Source organism: Alexandromys fortis, unplaced genomic scaffold, assembly GCF_014885135.2.
Source record: "Alexandromys fortis isolate MF-2015 unplaced genomic scaffold, M_Fortis_MF-2015_v1.1 scaffold_94, whole genome shotgun sequence".
NCBI lineage: Eukaryota > Metazoa > Chordata > Mammalia > Rodentia > Cricetidae > Alexandromys > Alexandromys fortis.
In genome coordinates, this window is record NW_026067979.1 from 4,740,533 (window position 1) to 4,764,699 (window position 24,167).

Here is a 24,167-nt window from a genome sequence, read left to right on the forward strand (position 1 = left end):
CAAAGTGCCATAGTAGTAAAATTCATTTTCTGTTCTCTTTCTGCCCACACATATGCACTTTTCTCAGACACTGATTTCTGAAACCATTAGTCATAGCAGCAGCTACAGAGAAGAAATGTCAGCAACAGCTTTCAATCCGTTCCTAGCACCGTGTGTCCTGTGAGACCCGTCCCACAGTCTTCGTGGGAGGGGAGCTTTGCTCCTCTTCTGTCACAGGTTTTAGTGAAGCACAAGCTCGCTGTTTATTTTATAGTTCACTTAGACAATTTGGAAACCATAAGTTCTGTCCTGGGGAGAAGCTGTAAATCCTCTTCGTCAACATGTTTCAGCAAGTCTCTCTACGTCTAGAAATCAAAGCATTTAAATACAATCATTCTAGTTAATTTCTATGCCATGAATTAAAATCCATTTTATCCCCATTCTTCTTAAGTGCTTCCCTATTTCAGTCCAGCTCACAGTCACTCCTCCCTTCGTCGGGGAAGAGCAGATTGAAGACGTGGTTTAGTGATGCAACATAGGTCGGTGTCTTGCTGGACACTGGGTTCATTCCCGACCGCCATAATAGTGACAGTGATGCTGATGCTCAGTGAAGACTGCAAGGCAGATGTGCACCAGTGTGCAGATGTGTGCAGTCTGGCAGAGGCGGGGTGCAGAGGTAGGCATGTCTGGATGCCCTGGACACGCTCAGTGTTGCTAATGCTGCTTCCTGTGCAGGGGAGATGACAGTGAGTATAAAAGAATCTTCGTTTCCAAATACACCAGATTTAGAACCAAATGATAACCAAACAACCATTTAAAAAAAGATCATAGGAGCAATAGAATAAGGAGGATACTGAGGTGAGAACCCTGGGATTCTCTAGAGACGTTTCCAGATGGTGTACTGTCCACCCATCCTTCCTGCAGCTGTTTTTCATAACACTTACAAGTGTTCCTCAGCTCCAGACCACACTGCTCTATGGATCTGCATCGAATACAAACTATATTTTATTGCTTTTGATTCCAAAAAGAGTTTCAGAAAAATCTGATTTACTTGTGCCGAAGTCACACTCATATCCAGTTGCAATTATTCCCACCTACACAGTGAAGAACATAATTATATGCACATACAATTTATAACTTATTGTACCTTTTCATTTTCCTTTCATCAAGATATGTTGTCTCTTAATGTGACTTGTAATATTTTTTTTGACTAAGCACCTGCCTTTAAATATGACCTAAATAGAAAACCAAGACCAGAATGAAAAATTGGGAGTCATCAGACATCACACTTACAGACCACGTTTTAAGAAAACGATGTTAAAATATTTGCAAAATTATAAAACTGTCAATCAGTACTGAATGAGAAATCAGAATCATTAATAGTCTGTGATGTATTTTGATTTTCATTTTTAATATGAAATAAAAAGATATGCTAGGTTTACTTTGTGAGAAGTCCATGAACCCACAAATTTGCCCTTCACAGTGACTGAGCAACACTCCCAGTGTGGAAGCAGAAATTCACACCCATTTAAAGTTTCTGGGGACCCCTGCACTAGGGAAAGTAGCGTGTCACCCAGGAGAGTCCTCAGACACCTGCGTCTTTTGGGCAGACAGGTCTTGCTGCCCTCCTCCAGGAAACATAACCATGGTGTGGTCTGTTCCCTTTACATCATGTGTCCCAACACCCATGTCACATTTTTTTTTTCACTTAAGACAACGTGAGATAGAATCAGAATGGGAACTTAGCAAACAAAAACAGATTTCCTTTGCTATAAATCCTTTAAATCCAGGGTCAGATGGCGAGCTAATTTCTAAGAGTTCCTTGTAAGATTGGGTGTGTGACTTATCATTGCTTTTGTTGCTGCAAACGGTGTTAACTGCTTCCTGAGGATTGTTCCTATAAAGGGGTGGCTGTGGTTTGAAATCTGCCACCCGAGAAGCTGCTGCGCCCCTTCTGAAAAGGCAGCTCAGTTCTGTTCCCCCATGGCCATTCCTTGGAGTACCAGGAAATGAGGAATTTAGTCAATGGGCCCTTGGGACGCCCACCCAAACTTGAAGCATGACCTTTAATAAAAATTAGAAAAAATGAAACATTAACAGACAAAATATGTCCGGTATTATTAGAATTTCTTTGTTGTTATTGGTACCATTTTAATATTTTACCTTGGTTGTTATTTCTAGTCACATTATGAGATCACCGTCTCTTCTACATGCAAGTTATCTGGTTTGGCTTAGTCCACATGACTTAGCAAATGAGACGGAAGATTCAGTATGCGGTGGCATTCCTGAGTCTCCGGCTCTTAATCTGAAAGTTGTATTATAAAACTAAAATCTTTCCTACAAAGTGTACATGCAGGTATTCCTGCATTTGCAATTGAATTGAGACTCTTCACGGACTTGGGCTCACAATACCAAAGAAAGCATTTTTAATTCAGTCACAAAAGGACCAATCCCACTGCAAAGCTACAACGTTGTAAGATGACGTTGTAAGATGATGTGTAGGCTGTGTCCTCATTCTGCTTCTTGTCTCACCCAGAAAGTGCCATTTGGGAGTTTATCCCTAGTCAGTAAATTTTTGTTTCAACTCCAGTTTCTTCTGTTTATTTATCCTGCCGAACAGGTCCTTCCCTGCCCTGGAGACTCTGCCCCCCCCGCCCCCCCACTGCCAAGGCCATCCTGTCCGCGGTGGTGGTGTTGCTGTGTGTGGTTGCCGCATGGCGGTGTGGGGGTCCGCTGCCCCTGTGTGACTTGATGCCCCACTGGGTTTTAACTCTGTGTTTCTGTAACTGTTTGCGCTGTTAGCTGCTACACTGAAGCAACCCTGCTGATCTCAAGGCAGTCCACCCTTGATGATTTAGATGGACAAGACCCTGTTCCTAAAACAAGCGAGCGCGCTCGGCCTAGGCTCCGTAAAATGTTCAGCATGGACATGTCCTCCTCATCAGCTGACAGTGGCAGTGTAGGATCAAGGTGCTTAACTTGTGCATGCTTCTTTCTATAACCTACGCCCCCTCCCCGGGAATGCCATTGCACACATGAGTTCATGAGATGAATGCCGTTTTTCTTCTCTTTTCTTTTCCTTTGATTTTTAAGAATTTGCATGACTAGATGCATAACCATAGCACTTTCTGTGACATAATTGTTTCCAAGACAACGCTCTATGAACTAAACTATGTCCCTTCGTTTTGTCTGTTGGGGATTGATTAGAAACCCTGATTGAAATTGTGTCCTCCATTTCTCAAATAGTTTTCACTTTTCCTTTTTAAAGATATGTATTTGATATATATAATATATGCATATCAGTATATATTAGGAAAATCTGCCAAATCAGAGCCATTCTCAGTTAATGTAAAATAAATCTGTCTATATTTGGCATGTATATCTAACAGGAAAATTGAATGTATTTTACCATTGACTTTTGATAAGAATGCTATGTAGAAATGCACATCAGCTTTATTGACTACCATCTACCTTGTTTGGAAAGGATTATTCTGGGCTTAAGTTTTCTTTTTAAATCCTGCCAGAAAGCAATATTCTGCTAGAAATTATCTGCATAGAACCACAAAACCCTTCCCCCGCCCCCAACAAATCTTAGTGTTGTTACCAGGGACCCTAACTATACTGTGTTTATCCTGGCATGAAAAGAACCCAAGCCAAAGGCAACTCCATTCTGCCCCCTGGTGGTCAGCAAAGGCGATGTCTTTCTTTTGCTGGCTGTTGAACATGTTGACCCTGTGGTGCTGTCCACTCAGGCAACATGTTTTGTTTTCTGAGCCATCCTCTCTCAGGCACGAGCTTGTTGCATCCTTCTACTCTGAAGATCCCTGAAGATACACTCATCTCTGAGTCCCTGAGGTGACCGACCCTAAACCTTGGAGACGATGTGTGACATCACTTAATGACCATGCTGGAAGTTAGACCTAATGTCTATCTGACTCCCATGACCTGAACATTCCCTGGGGTGTTGCTCAATCCAGTGGCTTCCTAGGAGGCTCTGTGTTACTGAGATAAGCCTTAGCAACTTTGGTGAGGGTTATCATTCTCAGAGCCTTCTGCAGGGTGGCGGGGGTGACAAACTCAGAACCAAAGTCCTGAGCATGTTTAGTGCCTGCATGGTCATCCAGCATCTTCAGTTACAAGGTGCCACAGGTGTGCCAACAATCCATTCGTTGCTCGTTGGCATGTCTACACTGGTATCCTGCACTTGAGAATCTGTGTTTGCAGAACCTACTTGCTCACGCATGCCAGTGAGACAGCAGTGTGTATTTCAGAAGCTGATACACTATCCTCCCGCATCCAGCAGATTCCAAACATCTGTCTCCTCTTCAGGAGCCAAATAGTTAAGAAAAGGCATGCTCTGGGTTTCAGCATGCGATGAATTCGATATGGCTGCTTCGTTTTCTGTTCTAACCTTTCTTGCATGGGTTTGCCAGGGAAGGTAAGGGAAAGCCTAGAAATGAGATGAGGAACACTGGAGAAAAGGCACAGGGCAGCCAGCATGGGGACTAACAGAAAAAAACAGGGGAATGGATGTGAGGAAACTACAGGAAGAATGCATTTTAAAAAATAAAGAAAGAAAGGAAGGAAGGAAGGAAGGAAGGAAGGAAGAGAGATAGAGAGTTGTTGGCATGTAAAAGTAGGAAGAGGCTCTGAGACAGAACAAGCAGCTGAGAAGGAAAAGACAGTAAAAGGTGGCCCCCACATGCAAGACCAAGAACTCACAGAAAATGTCTGAGAACAGGAGAACAGAGGAGAAAGTAAGGATTCGATGGGAAACATGCTTATCCCGAGAAGAAAGAGGCCACGGATGAGAAAAGCAGGAAGAGATCAGCATTAAAGAAGGGGGATTTATAAAGCATGTGCTTGTGGAGTCCAGCCGACTGTATCTGATGGATTCCGTCATCCTCAGTGGACCTGGGCAGGTCCCTTGTGCAGGACTGAAAGTAGGCTCTGTCTTGGTCAAGCACCTAGGAAACAATCAAGCATGGCTTCTCCTTCCCATATGCTCTCTTCTTTTAAGGAGTGATGGCGGTAGGTACGCTCTGCTAAACGTGTGCTGATTGGGAAATGAACCTGGAGCTCATGGCTGTGGGTACTGATCCTGTGTTGAACACTTCTATGCATAGACTGGGTTGCTCCTTGCAAGGCGTGTCACTTGCTGCGGTTTGGAAAGGGTGCAATGCTCACTGTCCACTCTCGCATCTGGAAGGCTACTGCTTGCAGTTCCCGCAGAGCAGGAGTGAATTTCTGGAAGGAGCAAAGCAGATGGGATTCACAGAAGGGTGGCGTTTCCCTTTCTCACATGCTTGAGGTTTTTACTTGGGAGCTCTGAGGCAATGTCATAAGGAGTGGGACAGGTTCCACACTGGTATAAACGCTAAGACGAACCCTCTTGCCCATCTTCTCTCCTAACAGCGAGCCCACACAGTGCACCATGCTGTATTCACGCCAAGGGACGACAGAAACCATTGAGGAGGTGGAAGCTGAAGCTGAAGAGGAGGTGGTAGAGGGTCTGGAGTCTGACCTCCGGGACGCAGAGGACAAGGAGTATGTGGCAGAGTATGAGGCAGGGGTAGAGGAGGTCAGCCTCACGCCAGACGAGGAGTTGCCTCAGTTCTCCACAGACGATGGGGATGTGGAGGCCCCGCCCTCCTACAGCAAAGCTGTCAGCTTTGAGCATCTGTCCTTTGCCTCCCAAGATGACTCCGGGGCCAAGAACCACATGGTGGTCAGCCCCGATGACAGCCGTACAGACAAGCTGGAGTCGAGTATCTTACCACCCCTGACTCACGAGCTGACAGCCAGCGAGCTGCTGATGAACAAGTAAGAGAAGGAACCATAGAAGGAACCATCACACACATGCGTACTCAAGTCATGTATGCACGAAGCCCGAGACATAGAAGGCAAACATACAGTCCTGGGACAATACCGTGACTGAGTGACTGACTCAGCCAGAAGTATCCAGTGACATTTGCGTTAGTCCCTCTTTCTATAAGGTCTCAGACAGGTTTAGAATCCCTAATTTGAAAACCCAAGATGCTCTGAAATCCAAAAGAGCTCAAAAAGCATCCACATAGGACAGGAGATAGACAAATTTGTGCCGTTAATCTTTGTGCATACATAAAACCATTGGAAAATATTCTGTAAAATGATCATCAGTCTGTATGGATATGGTATATATAAGGCATAGATTAACTGCATGTCGAAACTTGATTTCAATATCCAAGAATTTTTCATTATGTAATTTAGTAGTCCAAGATATGAAGGCCCTCAACATCTCAGACACTTCCCAAGTGCTTTAGACAAGAATGATCAGCCTGTATGAGGCTGTTTTCTGATTCTCAGATAGATAAGCATATGCAGAGGAGGCGTGTGTAGACACACAACACAAGAGATCATCATAAATGCAAGTCATTGGTTTGGAAAAGGCGCAGACAGGGGTCCAATTGTGCTTATTTTAACAGGATGTTCCATGATGATGAGCTTGAAGAATCCGAGAAATTCTACGTGGACCAGCCCCGGTTCTTGCTGCTTTTCTACGCCATGTACAACACTCTGGTAGCCCGCTCAGAAATGGTGTGCTATTTCGTGATCATCCTCAACCACATGATCTCTGCCTCCATCATCACCCTCCTGCTGCCCATCCTGATCTTCCTCTGGGCCATGCTGTCTGTCCCCAGGCCCAGCCGGCGTTTCTGGATGATGGCCATCGTCTATACTGAGGTAGGCCGGTCTGTTGCATGGCGCCTACTTAGACTAGTGATTGTTATCAGCAGTAGTGACCTGGTACTGGCAATTTCATACACCTGTTCAGGCCTCACACCTTACACAAGGGAGGTTCCAGTGTCATTCCCGATTAAAACACACAAGGAGACAGCTGAAGTGGGATTCAGTAATTGACCAAAGGTTGCAAAATTGCTGGAGACCTGTGATATTAACCATGTCACTACTGCCCCAGTCTTTTGCCAAGTCGAGAGGAGTGTCCCGAATCAGTGAGTAGCCAAAGCATAGACTCAGAGTTAAACTCACAGCAAGGCACCTTGAGTGCGGTCTAATGGAGCACCGCATGTTTTCCATCTTTAAACCTGGAGTCACTTTCCCTGCATCCCAAGCACAAACCCTGGAAAATCTAAATGGCAGGAGGACACGTTGGGGATGATGAGCCCCTGCTTGAGCAGACCTGGGGCCTTGTTTGCCCCCTTTCCTGTGAAATACAGAAGACAGCCAAGTCTCCCACGAACTGTGCCCCGCGGTGGGGAGGTGAGGCTCACAGCGGGTATTCCCAGGCTTCTTCAGTGGAAGACAAAGGGACTCCCTGACTCAGAAGGGAAAGTTTACTCTGAAGAGCATTGTGATGAATGTTTAGAGTACAGTGCTCATGAAAGATGCGCCATTTCAGTCTAGAACTACCACGGGCTTATAAACAATCATTGTAGCAAATGATCTCAAAACTATGTGGATTAAGTATTGACAGTTTGTATGTCATATCCTTGATTTAAAAGAGAGAGAGAGAGAGAGAGAGAGAGAGAGAGAGAGAGAGAGAGATCCACGGATAAGTTCATGTCTATTTCTCTACTTGACCTGTCCCTCACAGTCTTGCCAAAACGATCATTCCTGAGTATCACTTCCGACACATCCCTCCAGGACATAGATGACTCTCCTAAGGGAGAGGGTGCCATACCGCAGCACCCAGCCCCACTGTGTGGGAGACTTTCCTAGTGCCTTTTTCTTAAATACATGGCTTTTATGTTAAATAATATTCTTGCTTTTGTCTCAGTCTGCAGCTGCAAGAGGAGTATTTATGCAAGCCAGTAGTTTAGCAGAACCACCAGTGGAATAAAGACTTTCTGTTGGCTATAAAAAAAAAAAAAAAAAACAAAAACCTGTGTGAGTGTGTGTGTGTTGTTGTTGTTTAAGTTGGGTTTTTTAAATTTTCTCTCTCAGAGTAAATAAAGTGAGAAATCTGGTTGACATTCCTTCCCTGTATAATTTGAGCTGTGTTCAGAAACCCAAGAGCTAGGCTCCACGTGACGAAACAAGTAGGGGGCAAATCCTCCTTGTTTCCGTGGTTCAGAGATGACTGTGGAAGGAGATACAGTGGGTGGTGAACTCTATTTGCATCGGACCCTCCTGGTGTGGAGCTGAGGAGAGCTTGCCTAGCACACACAAGCTCTGGTTCTATCCTCAGCACCATAAACACCAGGTGTGGTGCCCAGCGCCTGTAATCACAGCACTCTGAGGGGCACCTGGAAAATAAATTCAGTGTCTCTTTGGAGTTTAGGGGCTAAAATTCTGCCTCTAAAAACAAGAAGAAGAAAAAAAACAGGAAAAGGAAAATGACGTCTGCCTACACAACAGTAGGCCAGGCTTCAGGCCTCTCAACACCAAAATAAATAAAACCTCACCAGCTCCCCACAAGTGCATGGTATTCCAGAAAAATTCACAGACTAAAGCCTTATATAATATAAATATATTCATATTTAAGTTTGCCCTGACTTCCTTATTTGAATAGCTGGATAATTAAATGTATAATTAATTCAACATAAAAATGACCTCTTCAAAAACAGAAAATTATCAGTCATTCAGGTGGCAGCAGGAGTGATCCATTGGCTTTACTTCACTACAGGTGATACTTTTAATAACACGTGTTTCTCTTATTCTGGAAAAGAGAAGCATGCTACTGACACTTTCAACCCAATCGCTTTAAGGTCATCTTATATAATAATTATACACCGCTAAAACTGTGCAGCAGGCATGTTTTCTTAATTCTTACTCCACTCTTCCTCGGGCACTGCTAGTCCTGGAAGGACTGACTTTTTATTTCTGTCATCCATATGTAGGTGGCGATCGTAGTAAAATATTTCTTCCAGTTCGGCTTCTTTCCTTGGAATAAGGACTTGGAATTGAACAAGGACAAGCCCTACTTTCCCCCAAACATCATAGGCGTGGAGAAGAAAGAGGGCTATGTTCTTTACGACCTCATTCAGCTGCTGGCTCTGTTCTTCCATCGCTCTATTCTGAAGGTACCTAAGTGATAACAGTTCGTTACCCCCATGTTGGTCAGTTTTGTCTGCAACAGTACTGAAGATGCTGGGCACTGGGATCAGTGTTGGCAGTGGGGCCGATGGCAGGGTTGAGCGTTTACCGGCATTTGCTGAGCATGGCTTGAAGGAGACGGGGTATCGCTTCAACATTAGTCTGAGTCAGAGCATCCGAGAACACTCAGAGACAACGCCTTGTCTCTCTTCCCCGTTTCAACCCCTGCCCATCTTCTAGTGATACTGCCTTCACCAGGCAGTCTCTTAAGAAGCTACAGCTGTGAGGAAGAGGCTTCCCAGGGCGAGCTGTAGACTACTGTGCCTATAAAATCTCACCACTGAGGAAGCTGTTGGCCCCATGGTCTGAGGAAGATCTCTTCAGGGCAACAAATCCCAGGCACACTCACTCTTACCTTTTTTTTTTTTTTTTTTTTTTTTTTTTTTTCGGAGACAGGGTTTCTCCGTAGCTTTTGGTTCCTGTCCTGGAACTAGCTCTTGTAGACCAGGCTGGCCTCGAACTCACAGAGATCCACCTGCCTCTGCCTCCCGAGTGCTGGGATTAAAGGCGTGTGCCACCACCGCCCGGCTTACCCTTTTCTTTTAGGTACATACACCCCTTGCACATGTGCATGCACACACACACACATGTATGTGTGTATACATATATATAATATACATGTGTGTATGTGTACATAATATATGTATGTATACATATATATTCTCTTTTATTAAACATAGATTTTTCTCATACAATATAATCGGAAAGCAGTTTTCCACCCTCTATCCCTTCCAGTTATTCCCCACTTACTCTCCCATTGCATCCACTTCCTTCCTATCTCTCATTAGAAAAGAACAGACTGGCCGGGCAGTGGTGGCACACGCCTTTAATCCCAGCACTCGGGGGGCAGAGGCAGGTGGATCTCTGTGAGTTCGAGGCCAGCCTGGTCTACAAGAGCTAGTTCCAGGACAGTAACCAAAAGTTACGGAGAAAGCCTGTCTCGAAAATCCAAAAAAAAAAAAAAAAAAACCAGACTTCTAAGAGAGAATAACAAAACATAACGAAATAAAATGTAAGTTTCAATGAAAACCATCACATTGAAGTTGGACAAGGCAAGCCAACAGAAAAATAAGAGAGTCTCAAGTGAAGGCACAAGAATCAGACCCATTCACCCCCACACTCAGAAGTCCTGTAAAGATCTAAACTGATGACCATAAAATATATGCAATGGTGCAGACCTATGTGGGTGCCATGATCGTTGCTTCAGTCTCTGTGAGCTCGTATGCACCTTGCTCAGTTATTTAGAGGGTCTGGTCATTCCAGTGTCCTCTGTCTCCCCTGTTTCCCCCACTCCTCCTAACTCCTCTTCTGCAGATTCCCCGGGCTTGAAGAAGAGGGATTTGGTGAAGACATCTCATTGACCTGTGCGTTCCGAGGTCTTCCTCGAGCATAGTGTCTGGCTGTGGGTCTCTGCATTTGTTCCGTCTGCTGCCTTTCTTTCAGCAGCCACATGTGTGTTTTTCTTCTCACAAACTACAAGTTGTAGACAGTCTATTAGCAGAAGCAGGCCAATCTGCCATAACTATAGAAATAACTCTACAGCTTCCATTTCAGAGCTGCCGCGCTTGTCGCAGTTTGGCTTTTTTCTATTGCTGCCTTGCTCCCTTTTCCAAAATACTTTAAATTTAAAATTCATTTAATCAAATCATGCCTTTATCAGTCCTTATCAGATCCTGTTTAGAATAAAACTTGGAGCTTTGCTTTTTTGATTGTTTTTGTTTTCATTTTTTAATGTATCCTGGGCCTAGCTCAGCATCCAAACCTGGCCTAGAACTCACTATGTAGCCCAGGCTGTTACCAAAGTTGTGATCCTCCTGCCTCAGCCACCTGAATTATAGGGTAGCAGACATGTACGGTTAGGCTCAGAATTTTTGATGCCTTACCGATGACTCACAGGGAGTAACAAACCAAGGCTCTAGGAATACGCATAGAAACAGAGCATCAGGGGCTCAGAAGAGGAGCTCCCTGGAGTTCTTCAAACACAAGTGGAGCCACACTACGTACAGTTCATGTGTGGTCCAAACAGGGTCTCCCTCCAGCAAGACCAAGGGCTTCTCATACTCCAGAGCTGTACATTCTTCCCATTTTCTTACAGCAGAAATCAGGATCTCCAGTAGATGCCAGAGTCTTTGCCCTACACCTGGTCAGCAAATTTCGCATAGAATTTTTGCAGTTTTGCTCTGAGTCTTGAATAAGCCAAGGCTCACCCCCACCATGTGGACTGGGAGACAGACAGAATCATTCTACAAAGTAGAGACACTTGTAACGTGGAATGCTAAGACTGGGTTCACTTGTGGATAATAAGTGGGCCAAGGCTATTTCTAGTGAGCATGCTAATAAGTTCTAGAAGGTTCTAACAAATCAAGAAGCTATCATTTCATCCTTACCTATCTATCCTAACTATACCTACCTTGTCTTAGTTAATCACACAAACGTTTTTCACCAACAACCATCTCCACTCTCCTAGGACACTCACACAATTCTGCACGAGCTTCCTTAGATACACCTCCCTTGGATTTCCAGTTTCGAGGGGCTGAATGTTAGAATCGACACTATAAGAAAGCCAGTTGGCCCACCTGAGATGCTAGCCTCAGCTGTCACCTTCTCTGCTTCTCAGTGTCACGGCTTATGGGACGAGGACGACATCGTTGACAGCGGCACGGACAAGGAGGAGTCTGATGACGAGCTGTCCCTTGATCACGGCCGAAGAGGCTCCTCAGATTCACTGAAGTCCATCAACCTGGCCGCTTCTGTGGAGTCTGTGCATGTGACCTTCCCAGAGCAGCCAGGGGCCGTCCGGAGAAAACGTTCCTGCAGCAGCACCCAGATCTCCCCACAATCCAGCTTCTCTTCAAACAGGTCCAAAAGAGGTATCCATTATATGGCCGTTAGGCTGATATAAGCCCAAGGCAGTCTTATTTCTCCGGTGTCTCTGCATCTGGGAAGGGGAGCGGTTGGGTGCTATCGGTTGAAGATACTGTAATATGGAGGAACATCCTCTGACATCAGACAGACCCAAGTTCAGGTCCTGTTTCAGCTCTGTAGCTTCCATCATTGTTCAAGGTGTGCGAGCCCATCCAGGGACCAGGGTTTCAGGTAACAGAGGAGGCAGCCAGCACACAGGCTAATGTGTAACAATGTAAGGCCCATGATAATTCATTCATCATATATGAAACCTCTGCTGGGTGGGGTATAAATCATAACAGATTTTGAAAATGGATTTAGATTTTACCAACGGAGATTTGGGAGGGGGCTACGGGGGACTGAACCCAGACTCTCTCACACATTTGTGTACTAGGCAAATGCACTACCACCGGGCTTTAGCCCTACCCGTTTCTGTCTTAGTAGTTTTTATCCTGAGCTATGTCTCCCTTCATTTCACAGGCTGGCATTGCACTCTGTAGCACAGGTGGGCCTTGAACGTTCAAATCCTCCAGCTTCCACCTCCCAAATAGCTATAATTACAAGCATGTGCCACAAGGATCAGCTTCAGTTGGAGACTTACAACAAAGTTGTCTAATTATTTCCTAAGCTAGTTTTTAATTTCTTACTAAACGTTGAGTGTGATCCAAAAGTTGCTATTTGGAAGTAATTGGGCTTTTGCAGTGAGGGGCTCACGTCTGATGCTTCTCCAGGACTCCAGGCATTTGTCTTCAGAACCTGCTTTGGAGCAGATACTGGAAGATCAAATCATACTGGTTTTCTAGTTGGAGCAATCAGAATATGAGAATAAGTCTGAGTCACGCACCCCCATCTGGAAAAACTGAGACCTAGAACACTAGTGAGCACAAGTAAAGCTATTCCCCTCTGTGTTTCTTCCTGAACAAATGCCACTGGGTATGAACCCGCAGATCTATCCCAGCCTCAGGACAACATAGATGTCTGCTCCTTGAATACTCAGTAGTCAGTCTTAAAGTCATTGGTGCCCTGCATTCTCTGGGTCCACGTGAAAGCCAGGGCCCTATGCCCACACTGAGTTCTGTTGACAGATCCACTGTTAATCCCCAAGTCTCTGACCTCTCTCCTTTTCCTGCTCTTTCTAGGTAGCACAAGCACCCGGAACAGTAGCCAGAGAGGAAGCAGTGTTTTGAGCATTAAACAGAAAAGCAAAAGAGAACTTTACATGGAAAAGCTTCAAGAGCATTTCATCAAGGCAAAGGCATTTACCATAAAGAAGTGAGTGGGCAGAGACACGTGGGCTCTGACTGGAGCCGGGGAGCCCTAGAAACCAGAGGTGAAGAAGGGAGAAGGCGTTTGTTGCAACAGTGACCCATGGTTATAGTGCTTTAGAATCCATCTCTTAGTGAATGCCTACATCAAGGGTTCACTTTATAAGCTTTCAGGCATTGCTTCTGAAAACCCAGCCAGGCATGGAGGAGCATGAGGTTCACGTTGGATGGGAGTCATGATGCCCTCTTTCCTCCAACAAAGGGGCTGGGTGGCATTGGGCCAGGCTTCTTATTCATCATCCTACAGTCGGTCCCTGGCCTTCTTCACAGGTCCCTCTACCTTGGTGGTGATTCAACAAGGCAATGCCCAAGCACAAGCAGGGAGAAAAACACAACAGGACTGGGACTGTGATGTGACACAGGCAAGGCCCAGCCCTAAATATAGACAGGATCAGACCTAGAGAGTCTGCAGCTCTTAAATAGGGCTTTGATTTAAATGCAGAACCCAAGTCACAGTGAAGCTATAGGGCTTGAAGGACAATACAGAGACAGAGACATGCTTGCACAGTGGTAATGGCAAAGAAAAGAAACAAAAGCCAAGAGCAGCAGGGAGACGCCACGGTGGGCATAAGTCTCCAAATCATAAGAGACAGGAGCCATCTGATATATGCTCAGATATGGCACTCCAGGTCTTAGTGCCCATGTAGGCTCCTTCACTTTCTCTTCCTCTGGCCTCAGTCACAGTCTCACCCAAAATTTATATAAGCTTAGGGTGAAACAGAGAGAATTCTGCAACACAGGCTCATGTAGAGTGAATAGCCAGACCCAGACAGCCACATACCCAGTGCCTGGCTTTTAGGGCTTTACGCAATTCTATTCGGCTTCAATAAGGGAAGAGTCATGGCACCCTCCAGGTCATACCTGCGTTGGCAGTAAACTCCTCTGTACTCCCTGAGCAGGGGTCTCTCCAAGGGTCTCTGCCTCTGCTTGTGGTAGAGGTGGGACCTGGATAGGAGCAGGAGAGTGGAGTTGGAGCAGGGTCAGCCATTTTCCCATGCTGCCCTTGTGAAACAGCGGCCCTGTCTTGCAGAACTCTGCAGATATACGTACCCATTCGGCAGTTTTTCTATGACCTCATCCACCCAGACTACAGTGCTGTGACTGACGTATATGTGCTCATGTTCCTGGCCGATACTGTGGACTTCATCATCATCGTCTTCGGCTTCTGGGCCTTTGGGGTAGGTTGGGCCAAGGGTCTGCCCTCATCTGCTGACTAGGAGGGAAGGTTTCCATCTTGGGAAGTGCCACTCAGGCTGAGCCTGTTCTTTCCTCCCCAGAAACACTCAGCGGCTGCAGATATTACCTCTTCTCTATCAGAAGACCAGGTCCCAGGGCCATTCCTGGTGATGGTTCTTATTCAGTTTGGAACCATGGTGGTGGACCGTGCACTCTACCTCAGGAAGACTGTGCTGGGCAAGGTCATTTTCCAGGTCATCCTCGTGTTTGGGATCCACTTCTGGATGTTCTTCATCTTACCCAGTGTGACTGAGAGGTAAGGTCTTCCCCACAGAGATCCGCCAGGACGGCGGGACAGGGAAAGACAAGGATCTCAGTGACGTTCAGTTCAAACGCAGAGTAGGAGTTCGTTCATCCTCCTCATTGGCTCAACTGTATTTCATCCATGTTTGCAGAAACAAAGGTTTCAGAAATAAGAGAAGTGACTATCTCAGATCCAGGGCAGACCAAAGAACTAGGAGCTGTGTTTGTCTCCATTGTTAGGTTGGGAGCGTAGGCCCCAGTCCCTGGCATCTATCTCAGCCCCCAGGCCTGGTCTGGACCTCAAATCCCAGCAGGCCAGGTCCTGACCACTCCCTGGGGGTGGGGTCAGGACCACTCCCCAGGGTACTTAAGTGATCCCCCAAAAGAAGAACACATGGTCCCTCTTTCTTCCTCCCAGGGGTCGCGTTTCCGTGGCTTCCCAGTTTTCCCCCTTGGGGCCACCCAAGAGTGCAGATCTCCCATTAAACCTGGATTTTTTTTTTAATTTGGCTTGTTTTGATTTGCCTTGATTGGGAATTTTTATGTCGTCAGGGAGCTCGTGTTAGGAAATAGTCCTAACATCTATCTACCACCCAGCCAATGTCAAGAGGAGCTGAGTTTGGTCTTAGGTGCATCCGTCAAAGGGGAAGAGGACATGAGACAGTGTCATATGAGAGGCTGATGAGAAATTGGGTTATTCAGGAGATGACCAGGGGAAAGTGATATTATCAGACACACGGATGATAATGGAACCCGAAAAGCCCATGTAGGGGACCAGGTAGACCCACTACGAAATGATGTTGCTTCTGTCAGGACTGTTGCTAATGGTTAAAATAGACTAAGAATTGGCATGAGTGAATTTATAAAGGGTAGCTACTACTGAGCAAGTTGAGGTGCACAGTAATCCCAGCATTCAGGAGGCTGGAGCAGTCATGAGTTCGAGGCCAGCCTGGGCTATACAGCAAGACTATTTCAAGAATAAGGCAACCTGAAATTTACTAGGGGTGGGGTTTGAAGGTGGCTACTGGTTTTCCCCTGACACCTAGAATGGGATATAGATCTAAAAGTCCTCAGTAAGCTGAGTTCCAGTACCTCAAATTCTCTTCCACTTCTCCCATCTCTCCCACCCCCAATTTCCCCCTTTTCTCCTATGGTCTTTGAAATCCATACTTCCACCTCAAATGAGTCTTGTAGCCCAGTTAATGATTAGTGTGTGAACAACTCAATCAATAAATAAAAGAAAAACAAAGCAGATTACTATAAACAGAAGGCGTCCACTCCACTCTCTTAGGTTATAGTGACAGAGGGGAATTTTGTTCTTTACTCTAAACTGTTGCCTTCTGTACAGGAAAAGCATCCCATTGCTTTATCTTCCATAATTTTGTCTTTCAGGAAATTCAGCCAGAACCTGGTGGCTCAGCTTTGGTACTTCGTGAAGTGTGTGTACTTTGGGTTGTCTGCCTATCAGATCCGCTGTGGCTACCCAACGCGCGTGCTCGGAAACTTCCTCACCAAGAGCTACAATTATGTCAACCTCTTTTTGTTTCAAGGGTGAGGGCACTGCCTTGTCTCTCACTGGTGGAGGGGAAGCAGTGGGGAGGGAGGAGAGCAGATGTTCCTAAACACATGCTCATATAGGCTGCACTAAGTGGGCTTAAATAATCAAACAGAGCACACGGAGTTGGGTGGAAAGGTGATGAGAGAGACGGGGGAGGGATTACAGCGGAGGAAATGAGAGGTGGATTATATGCAGGTATCAAATTCTCAAGCAATGAAAGGGGAGTGGAGTAGACACAGAGAATCCTGAAGTATTAATACATTTCTGGACATAGTAAAATAGAATGGCTGGGACCAGCACCATTCCAGACACCCCTGGAGTTCTTTGTGTGCTGTGAGTTCACGCATGAAGAAGCCCGAGTGGTATCATGCTGCCGGTTTCTGATAGTTCATCAAGCAAGCTACATTTCCCATGTTCTTCCGTATGATGATTTCCGTGATAGCATACCCTTGCATTCCCCCAAAAGTTACACCACGTCTCAAGAGAGAAGGTGGCTGTAGGCACAGCTGGCCCCTCCGCGGCACTAGTTCTGATCTCTGGTGATATGTCAGAAGTGGTTTTGGGTGCATCCTGACGCTGTGATCAACCACGTGTTCTACCCTAGGCCTGGGCGGACTGTGTCTTCCAGGTGCTGGTTTACTATTTAATCTGTAGAGCTGAAGCAGGTAGCCCAGGGCAGGGATTTTGAGTGATAACAACACTGCTGTAGGGAATCCTAGACTAATCAGCCTATTTCCCCAGCCTGGCAGAAAAAAAAAATCTCTGTCATTCAAAGAGCTTGGAATATTCCTCAGAGCCTGACGTAGCTCAGGGTAGCTCACTTCCCAGTACAACTGAAAGCAGTGAACCTCTTTAACCTAGGCAGGCAGCTGATCATGAGTTCTCTCTCTGGCTCCAGTGACATTCCCTGGTCCCACTGCCTTCCCGGGGACATCCACTCTCATCTTTATCAGATGTCAACTCTTTCCTGACTCATCCATCAACAAAGCCGTAACAACTCAAACAACCTCTGCCCATTGATTCTTACAGTACAAACACATGTGAAAAAGACAGAATCAACTCTTAATAGGAAATTCCAGTCGGTTACAACCATCAGAGAAAAGAGGGATGAAAAATATCAATCCATATATTCAATTTATACTGTGAAGCAGTTGTATTCCCGGGTGGATTTTACTGAGAGGACTGCCTTGAGAGTTTTTCTTAACTCATCACCTTTTAAACAAATTTCTTCCACATGAACTTCTGAGGTGAGCTAGACAACGGAGCTATCCTCCAAATGTCCGTCTGACAAAATGTGGTTCTCTGCAGGTTCCGCCTGGTCCCGTTCCTGACTGAGTTGAGGGCTGTGATGGACTGGGTGTGGACAGACACGACCTTGAGCCTCTCCAGCTGGATTTGTGTGGAGGACATTTACGCACACATTTTCATCTTAAAGTGCTGGCGAGAATCAGAAAAGGTAAAGAGCCCATGAAAGTGCCTTGTTTTTGCCAGCCGCTTGTGAGCACCGGTCGGTTACAAGATTAAAGCGAATGCTGCGTGTTTGCAGCCAAATGGACGGAGGTGGGGGCGTGAAACCTGCCATGAGCTAAAAATACAGCATTGATTTCCAACCCACTGGGGTTGTAGGCTTTCGATTCACTTCTGCCATTGTCAGCAACAGCATCCAGATGTTTCTTCTTTTGGCAATTGTATCGTAATTGATGTAAAAGAAGGGATGAGTTGCCACATGACACAGTTACCCTTGAATGCTCACTGGGGAGCCGAGTGCAGAGAAACCAGGGTTGGTTGGGCAATGTGGACTCATGCTTGCCATATGCTTTCCTCTGGAGGAGGGATGGGTACTTTAATCCCCCTGGTAAAGGAAATGATTTTTAAAAATGTTCTTAGAGTAGGTAGCTATTAAGTTTAACTATAGTTTAGCCTTACTGGAAATTCTGAAAGCTTGTCGTATGGAACCAGAGTATCTTGTATCATGGTAGCAGAAACACGCCACCAACATTAGCCAAGGAGTGGAAAATGTCTTCCTGTCTTAGCTCTGAGATATTATCTTTCAAAGTGTCTCTTCTAATGCGTGTAACATCTAGTGAGCATTCCCAGCTCTGCCCAGCAAGCCAGCTCTACCGTCCATCAGGAGGCACATGCGTTTATGATGTCTATGGAACTGAAGGCGTTGAGGCCTGTTAGAGATGAGGAGCTAGAGACATGGCTCCACACTGCCACTCAAGAATTAGCACTGAGAGATTCCTCTAAATGTTTAGGGACCCCAGCTCAGGTCAAACCAGAATTTGTGACTTGGATGCTGAAAAGAATTCCAGGACTTTGGTCATGAAGCAGAGCTGGAGATTTTGTTAGACGTATTCTAAGATAGGTTCAAGCTTAAGATCTATGAGCAGGATAAGCACTCGGAAGGAAGTTAAAGAAACCAGACAGTACAGATGTGGGCTCCTCCAAAGAGAGATGAAGCAACAGATTGTCTCAGCGTTAGCTACATATACTCTTTTGTGGTTCTCAAGTTGCGTCTCAGAAGGCCGCTATGAATTTTTTTCTATTTTCTCTTTTTTGTTTACTGAGGTTGCGGGGTGTCCCTGACACACCTGTGGTGGGATTCCACCAAATTTCAACTGGAAGCCCCTAAAATTGGGAGGATAGTGCAGGGGCATGGACCATGTTTTCTCCCTGGAAATAGGGTTTGCAATCAGATTCCCAGGAAACTGCAGGTTCGTGGCTTGGAGGGGCTGATAGATTCCCCTGGACTGGAGTTACCAATGCTTGTGATTCACCATGTGGTACTGAGAATCTAACCTGGGTCCTCTAGAAGAGCAGCCAGACCACTGAGCCATCTCTACAGCCTCTTGTCCTTATAGTTAAAGAGCACAAAAACTGGAATGACGCCTTAGTCTATTCTTTTGTTATTGCTGTAACAAACATCTGGAACGAGGCAATTTGTAAAGAAAAGAGATTTGTTTTTGACTCCTGGTCCTACAGGGCAGCATCTGTTTGGCTTCCTGCCTCTCTATGCATGGTGAAAAACCAAAGGAAAAAAACAAGAAAATGTGATAAAGAAGAGGGGACAGCCTCTTGTAATAACAAGGCCATTTCTCAAGAAAAAAATGTGTTCATTCATGATGACACCAAATGCCTTGCAAGGTTCCACAACTTCTCCATACTGCATAGAAAATGTCCCATTCCTTAGTCCTCTGAGGACAAACTACACACAACCAGAAGGGAAAACACGAGCATCAAAGGACACAGGGTGATAACCAGGGTAATAAAGACCCTAGAAATAGCCACATAAGAGAACACCAGAAAGAATCAAGCATCACTTGGTTCACTAGCAAAACATAAGAGGCAGCAGAAATAACAGCTATTTTCAACACTGTGAATATTATAGAAAACCATGCAAAACTAGGTTGATATTTGGGAGACATAAACCAACAAAAGGACAAGTAGCCAAAAGCTCCAATAAATGTCATTGGAAAATAAGACATTTCCAAGGACCAATGCTACTCCATGACAGAGTGGGCTACCTTACAAATTGGAAACATCCAAGTACATACACACTTAGGACCCCAGGGTAATGTTTACTTTATGGAGACACTAAATCTACTTCCATATGTTAGATTGCTAATACTATAACTAAACACCTAAGGCAAACCAACTCAAAAAGAAGAAAGGTTTATTTGTGGTTCACAATTCTGGAGACAACGGTGTTTTCACAGACCCCACGAACCTCCCACGCTATTAAATCATTTCTCTAGTACTCATGATGCCTAACAGCTTGCAGACGCTCTACAAATGGAGACCAGGCTGCATTCTTGAGTGAGTTAGAACAAAAAAATAGTTCCCACAATTCCCCTCTAGCATATGTCATCTGACATTGGCTGGATCCACAGTCTTGGGGCCTCCAGGGAGAGAGGATGATGGCCTTCCCTTTTCCTCAGAGAAGCCCCTGGTTTCCCTCCAGATGGCCTCACATTCCTGGGAAGCCACATTCCCTTTCTATGGCAGCCCAAATGCCAGAGCATGGGTAAGCCAAAGTGGCTGGAACAACTTGTGACAAAGGACTGTAAATGGAAGAACGACAATCTGAGGCCTTTGTTTTCAGTCTGCTGTGAACACTTGCTGAGCACCGTCAGTGCGGCTGGACTCGCTACAGCATGCAAGCCCCAAAGCATAGGTCGTGAGGTCCAGGAAAGACGTGTGAATATCTTGTCTCACAGTAAGCACACATGTAATAAACAGGTGCTTGCCGGAAAGCAGCTTCTGGGAAAACAGATTCACCAGTAGGTAGGGAAGCTTCGCTGAGCGAGTTAGTGGGAAACGTGAGTTGACTTGGTGCAGATGGAGCATTTACTTTTCTGTTTGCTCCTAAGTCCGCTGCCCCAATTCCTGTCTCCTCTCCTCTGCTCTCACAGGGATGTTTGCCAGATACTTTTAAGACCTTAGTGAGTTTCTTTACTTGCTGAAAACTCCTGCTCACTTCTCCTGGTCTTCACAACCTCAAATGTCAAATGTGGCATTTCTTTTTTTCCTCACAGGCCTTCCCTAGCCCAAGATTTGGTTCACCTTTCCCCGGGGTCTTCCCACTTCTCTGCATAGCCCATCCAGTACTTAGCACATTGAGACCCAAGTGCCTCTTTCTAGTTCTCTGTTGGAAGCTCTGTGATAGGATCATTACAATGTACTCTGTGAAGCAAGATCAGCTTCCTGTAAGGCAAAGGTTTGCCATGAACTTAAGATGTGAACAGCCAACTTTGCATTCATCCCCATGAGGCCACTTCCCAGCATGCTCTGGGAAGCTAATTAGACTTATAACAGGAACCGCACCGTGGTTTTCCCGTCTTGCAACAATAAAACACTGAGCTACCGAGAGAGGAACGGGGAAGTAGCCTGGGACAGAAAGTTGGCAGCCCCTTTGAAAGGTCTTCTCTGTACTCTGTCAAGGATTGCATATGGGGTAAATTAGGAGTCCGGTTCACCATGAAGAGGGCCACCTCTAGTAACAGATTTCTTGTTGGGAAAGTTCCCAGGTGGTACAGGACATCGTCTAGAGAGACAAGGAAAACACAAGAGACCCGGCTGGACTGGCTGGCATTCATAGCAGAACAACCCTCAAGCTAGCCAAGTACTGCGTTCTCTCCAGATGGGTTCATTCATCTCTAATCATCCTTAATACTCATTCTGGTGATTACAGCTCAACCTGAGTATCAGAAGGACCAAACCAAACCCCAGCCATAGCGTCAGCTAACCTGGAAAGTAGCTGGGAAAGGGAGAAAGGCTGTGCGCAGGAGGAACGTGCAAGACACTCACGTACCTCAGACACTAACTTCTCAAGCAAAGCCAGCTCCTCCCACTTGCCTCCCACCCTGGGGGCGGGGACTTATTGAGTCTGTGGTGTGGCCTGCGGAGATGACACAGCCAGAGACTGTGCTGGCTCTTGTTCCTGTTCCTACCACATGAATTCCTCCTTCCTCTCACCAGCCACGTCCAGCACTCAGAGGGGCTTTCTCACTCACTGGCCACAGGAGGGCCACGCTGGCCAGGCAGAGCTTAAGAACCAGAACAACAGGGTCTTTGAGAGCGTGCACTATGCATTGAGTTTAACAGGTGCCTCTTGGGCTTTGGTACAGCTTCATCCCTCGATTCCAAGGCTGGGATAGGTCTCTGCCCCTTGTGAAGAGGAATCAGGACCAAGTCCGTATTCCCCAGGGCAGTGAGGGAAGCATTCACCCTTGTCTAGCCCTGCCTCCTCCCTCTTTTCTCAGGCATCCGCTGAATCTTTCTGAATCCTTGTGTTGCAGAGATACCCCCAGCCCCGGGGCCAGAAGAAGAAGAAAGCGGTGAAGTACGGCATGGGCGGCATGATCATCGTCCTGCTCATCTGTATCGTGTGGTTCCCGCTGCTCTTCATGTCTCTGATCAAATCTGTCGCGGGGGTTATCAACCAGCCCCTGGATGTGTCGGTCACAATCACCCTGGGAGGGTATCAGGTAACCTAGCTTCCCCCATGGTCTGGGACCTCTCCTAATGCAGTCTTCGTTCATGAGAGCCCTGACTAGGGTGCGTAGTGATAGTTCTCAATGCCAGTTTTCATGTTTTTTCAGGACAGGGTTTCTCTGGGTAGCCCTGACTGCCCTGGAACTGACTCTGTAGCCCAGGCTGGCCACAAATTCACAGAGATCCTCCTGCCTCTGCCTCCCAAGTGCTGGGATTAAAGGCATGTGCCACCACTCCCCGGTTGATGCCAGAGCTTTACCTAAATGCTCTCTGATCAGAAGACACGTGGTATAAGAAGGAAAGTGCACGTACTTGGTGACAGGGAAGTTGTGTTGCCGAGGATGTGCAAGGGCCTGCGTTTGATCCCTAGCACAGCAAATGGTAAAACAGCAACAACACTAATAATAGTAACGGTTCATTGGTTTTGAGTATAGGACTAATCCGCATAAAACGAGATCTCTGAGGCCAACTGCCTTCAGCGGATCAGTTCCTAACAAGGAGATGTTTTTACTTTAACCCAAATGCAGGGGAATACTGGTGTCTCCTGCTGACTGTGTCATGTCCTTTGTTTTCCAGCCTATCTTCACAATGAGTGCCCAGCAAAGCCAGCTGAAGGTTATGGACAATGCAAAGTATAAAACATTCCTAAAGTCTTTCACCACCAACACCGTAAGTAAATGTGGGCAGAACTCAAGGAAGACCGCCTCCAAGCGGGCTCTCTTGCTGGTGTCCGGAAGCTGGATAGCTTTGCTCTGCCCCCCTAGTGGTGAGATGATGGATTTTTCTAGGCGCCTCAGTTGCCTGTGGCACCCGGCCAGTCATCAGCTACTTTGATAGCATGAGAAACAAAGGACAGCAAACACGAGTTTAACTTGGGACATTTTAATGAAAGTGCAACAGGGTTTTGCTCATTTAAACAAATACATATCGTTTTTAAACTGGTGATATTGGTCTTTGATTGGCCTGCTTGCTCTGGGAACCTCAAGTTAAAAAATTAATTCAAAATATGGGAAAGCAACTAGGTGGATACTTGCCTAAGAATACATTGCTTTTGATAGCAGAAACTGAAGTGATTTGAGTGTTAAAAAAAAAAAAACTGGTTGGTTAAGGAAATCATACCAAATATATTACATGAATCTAACTGGCACTGGTTCCTCCAAGGGTCGTCCTGGAAGAAAAGGTCTGCGCTTCTGACCATATTCACAGTACACGCTTTGTTATCTGAAGAGATGATTTCCTAAGTAATTTCTCTTGTAATAAAAAAATGTCTTTAAGAATCCTATTAGTTTTATGACAGGTTCTCAAATAAAATATAGATGGGAAAAGAATCAGACTATTATATTTTAAAATGTCAAACCAAAAGAAATGTGTCCCTTACTACATAAGTTCTTGATAGTGTGCTTGTGGTGGGGATGTAGCCGATGTTGTTCATTTCTCTATCGTTTATAATAACATAATAACAATAAGATAATAACACGAGTTTCATTATAAAAAAAGTTTCACAGAGGATAGTTTCAATTTACAGAAACAGATTAAGCAAACAGATGCTTCTATTTAAAATCTTCACTTAAAGTCCATAGCAACAAAACTAATCTCAAATGATCAGCATCCCTAAGGACAGGGCCTGGGTGGATTGAATCCTGTGTCCTGTGAGGATGGTCTGCTTCCTCAGTTCACGGATTTCTTGGCAATGGGGAAACATGATGTGGATTATGAGGTCCTCCTTTCTGGGTGGATAGGAACGGTTGAGCATGTGACTGGAGCTGCCATGTTCCTGCTCTGGGAAACCTAAAGCCTGGGCACCATGTAAACAATCCTCCCTATGGAGA

The 24,167-nt window shown here is 45.7% G+C and overlaps 1 protein-coding gene across 5 annotated transcripts in view; it reads left to right on the forward strand.

Annotated features, from left to right (window-relative positions):
• The window catches only part of Piezo2 (piezo type mechanosensitive ion channel component 2), a 340,070-nt gene that overhangs the window by 309,146 nt on the left and 6,757 nt on the right, over positions 1 to 24,167 (forward strand). For 4 of the 5 annotated variants that reach the window (XR_007594600.1, XM_050157961.1, XM_050157963.1 and 1 more), the window contains 12 exons: positions 2,782 to 2,949; positions 5,395 to 5,802; positions 6,444 to 6,702; positions 8,820 to 9,002; positions 11,693 to 11,945; positions 13,119 to 13,251; positions 14,335 to 14,482; positions 14,582 to 14,796; positions 16,176 to 16,334; positions 17,650 to 17,797; positions 22,143 to 22,331; positions 22,915 to 23,007. Coding sequence is in view for 4 of the 5 variants with exons in the window: in XM_050157961.1 (XP_050013918.1) it covers positions 2,782 to 2,949; positions 5,395 to 5,802; positions 6,444 to 6,702; positions 8,820 to 9,002; positions 11,693 to 11,945; positions 13,119 to 13,251; positions 14,335 to 14,482; positions 14,582 to 14,796; positions 16,176 to 16,334; positions 17,650 to 17,797; positions 22,143 to 22,331; positions 22,915 to 23,007 (2,356 nt within the window). In the remaining variant the exon portion in view is untranslated. The remainder of the gene's footprint in view (positions 1 to 2,781; positions 2,950 to 5,394; positions 5,803 to 6,443; positions 6,703 to 8,819; positions 9,003 to 11,692; positions 11,946 to 13,118; positions 13,252 to 14,334; positions 14,483 to 14,581; positions 14,797 to 16,175; positions 16,335 to 17,649; positions 17,798 to 22,142; positions 22,332 to 22,914; positions 23,008 to 24,167) is intronic. The other variant, XM_050157964.1, reaches the window with a different exon arrangement.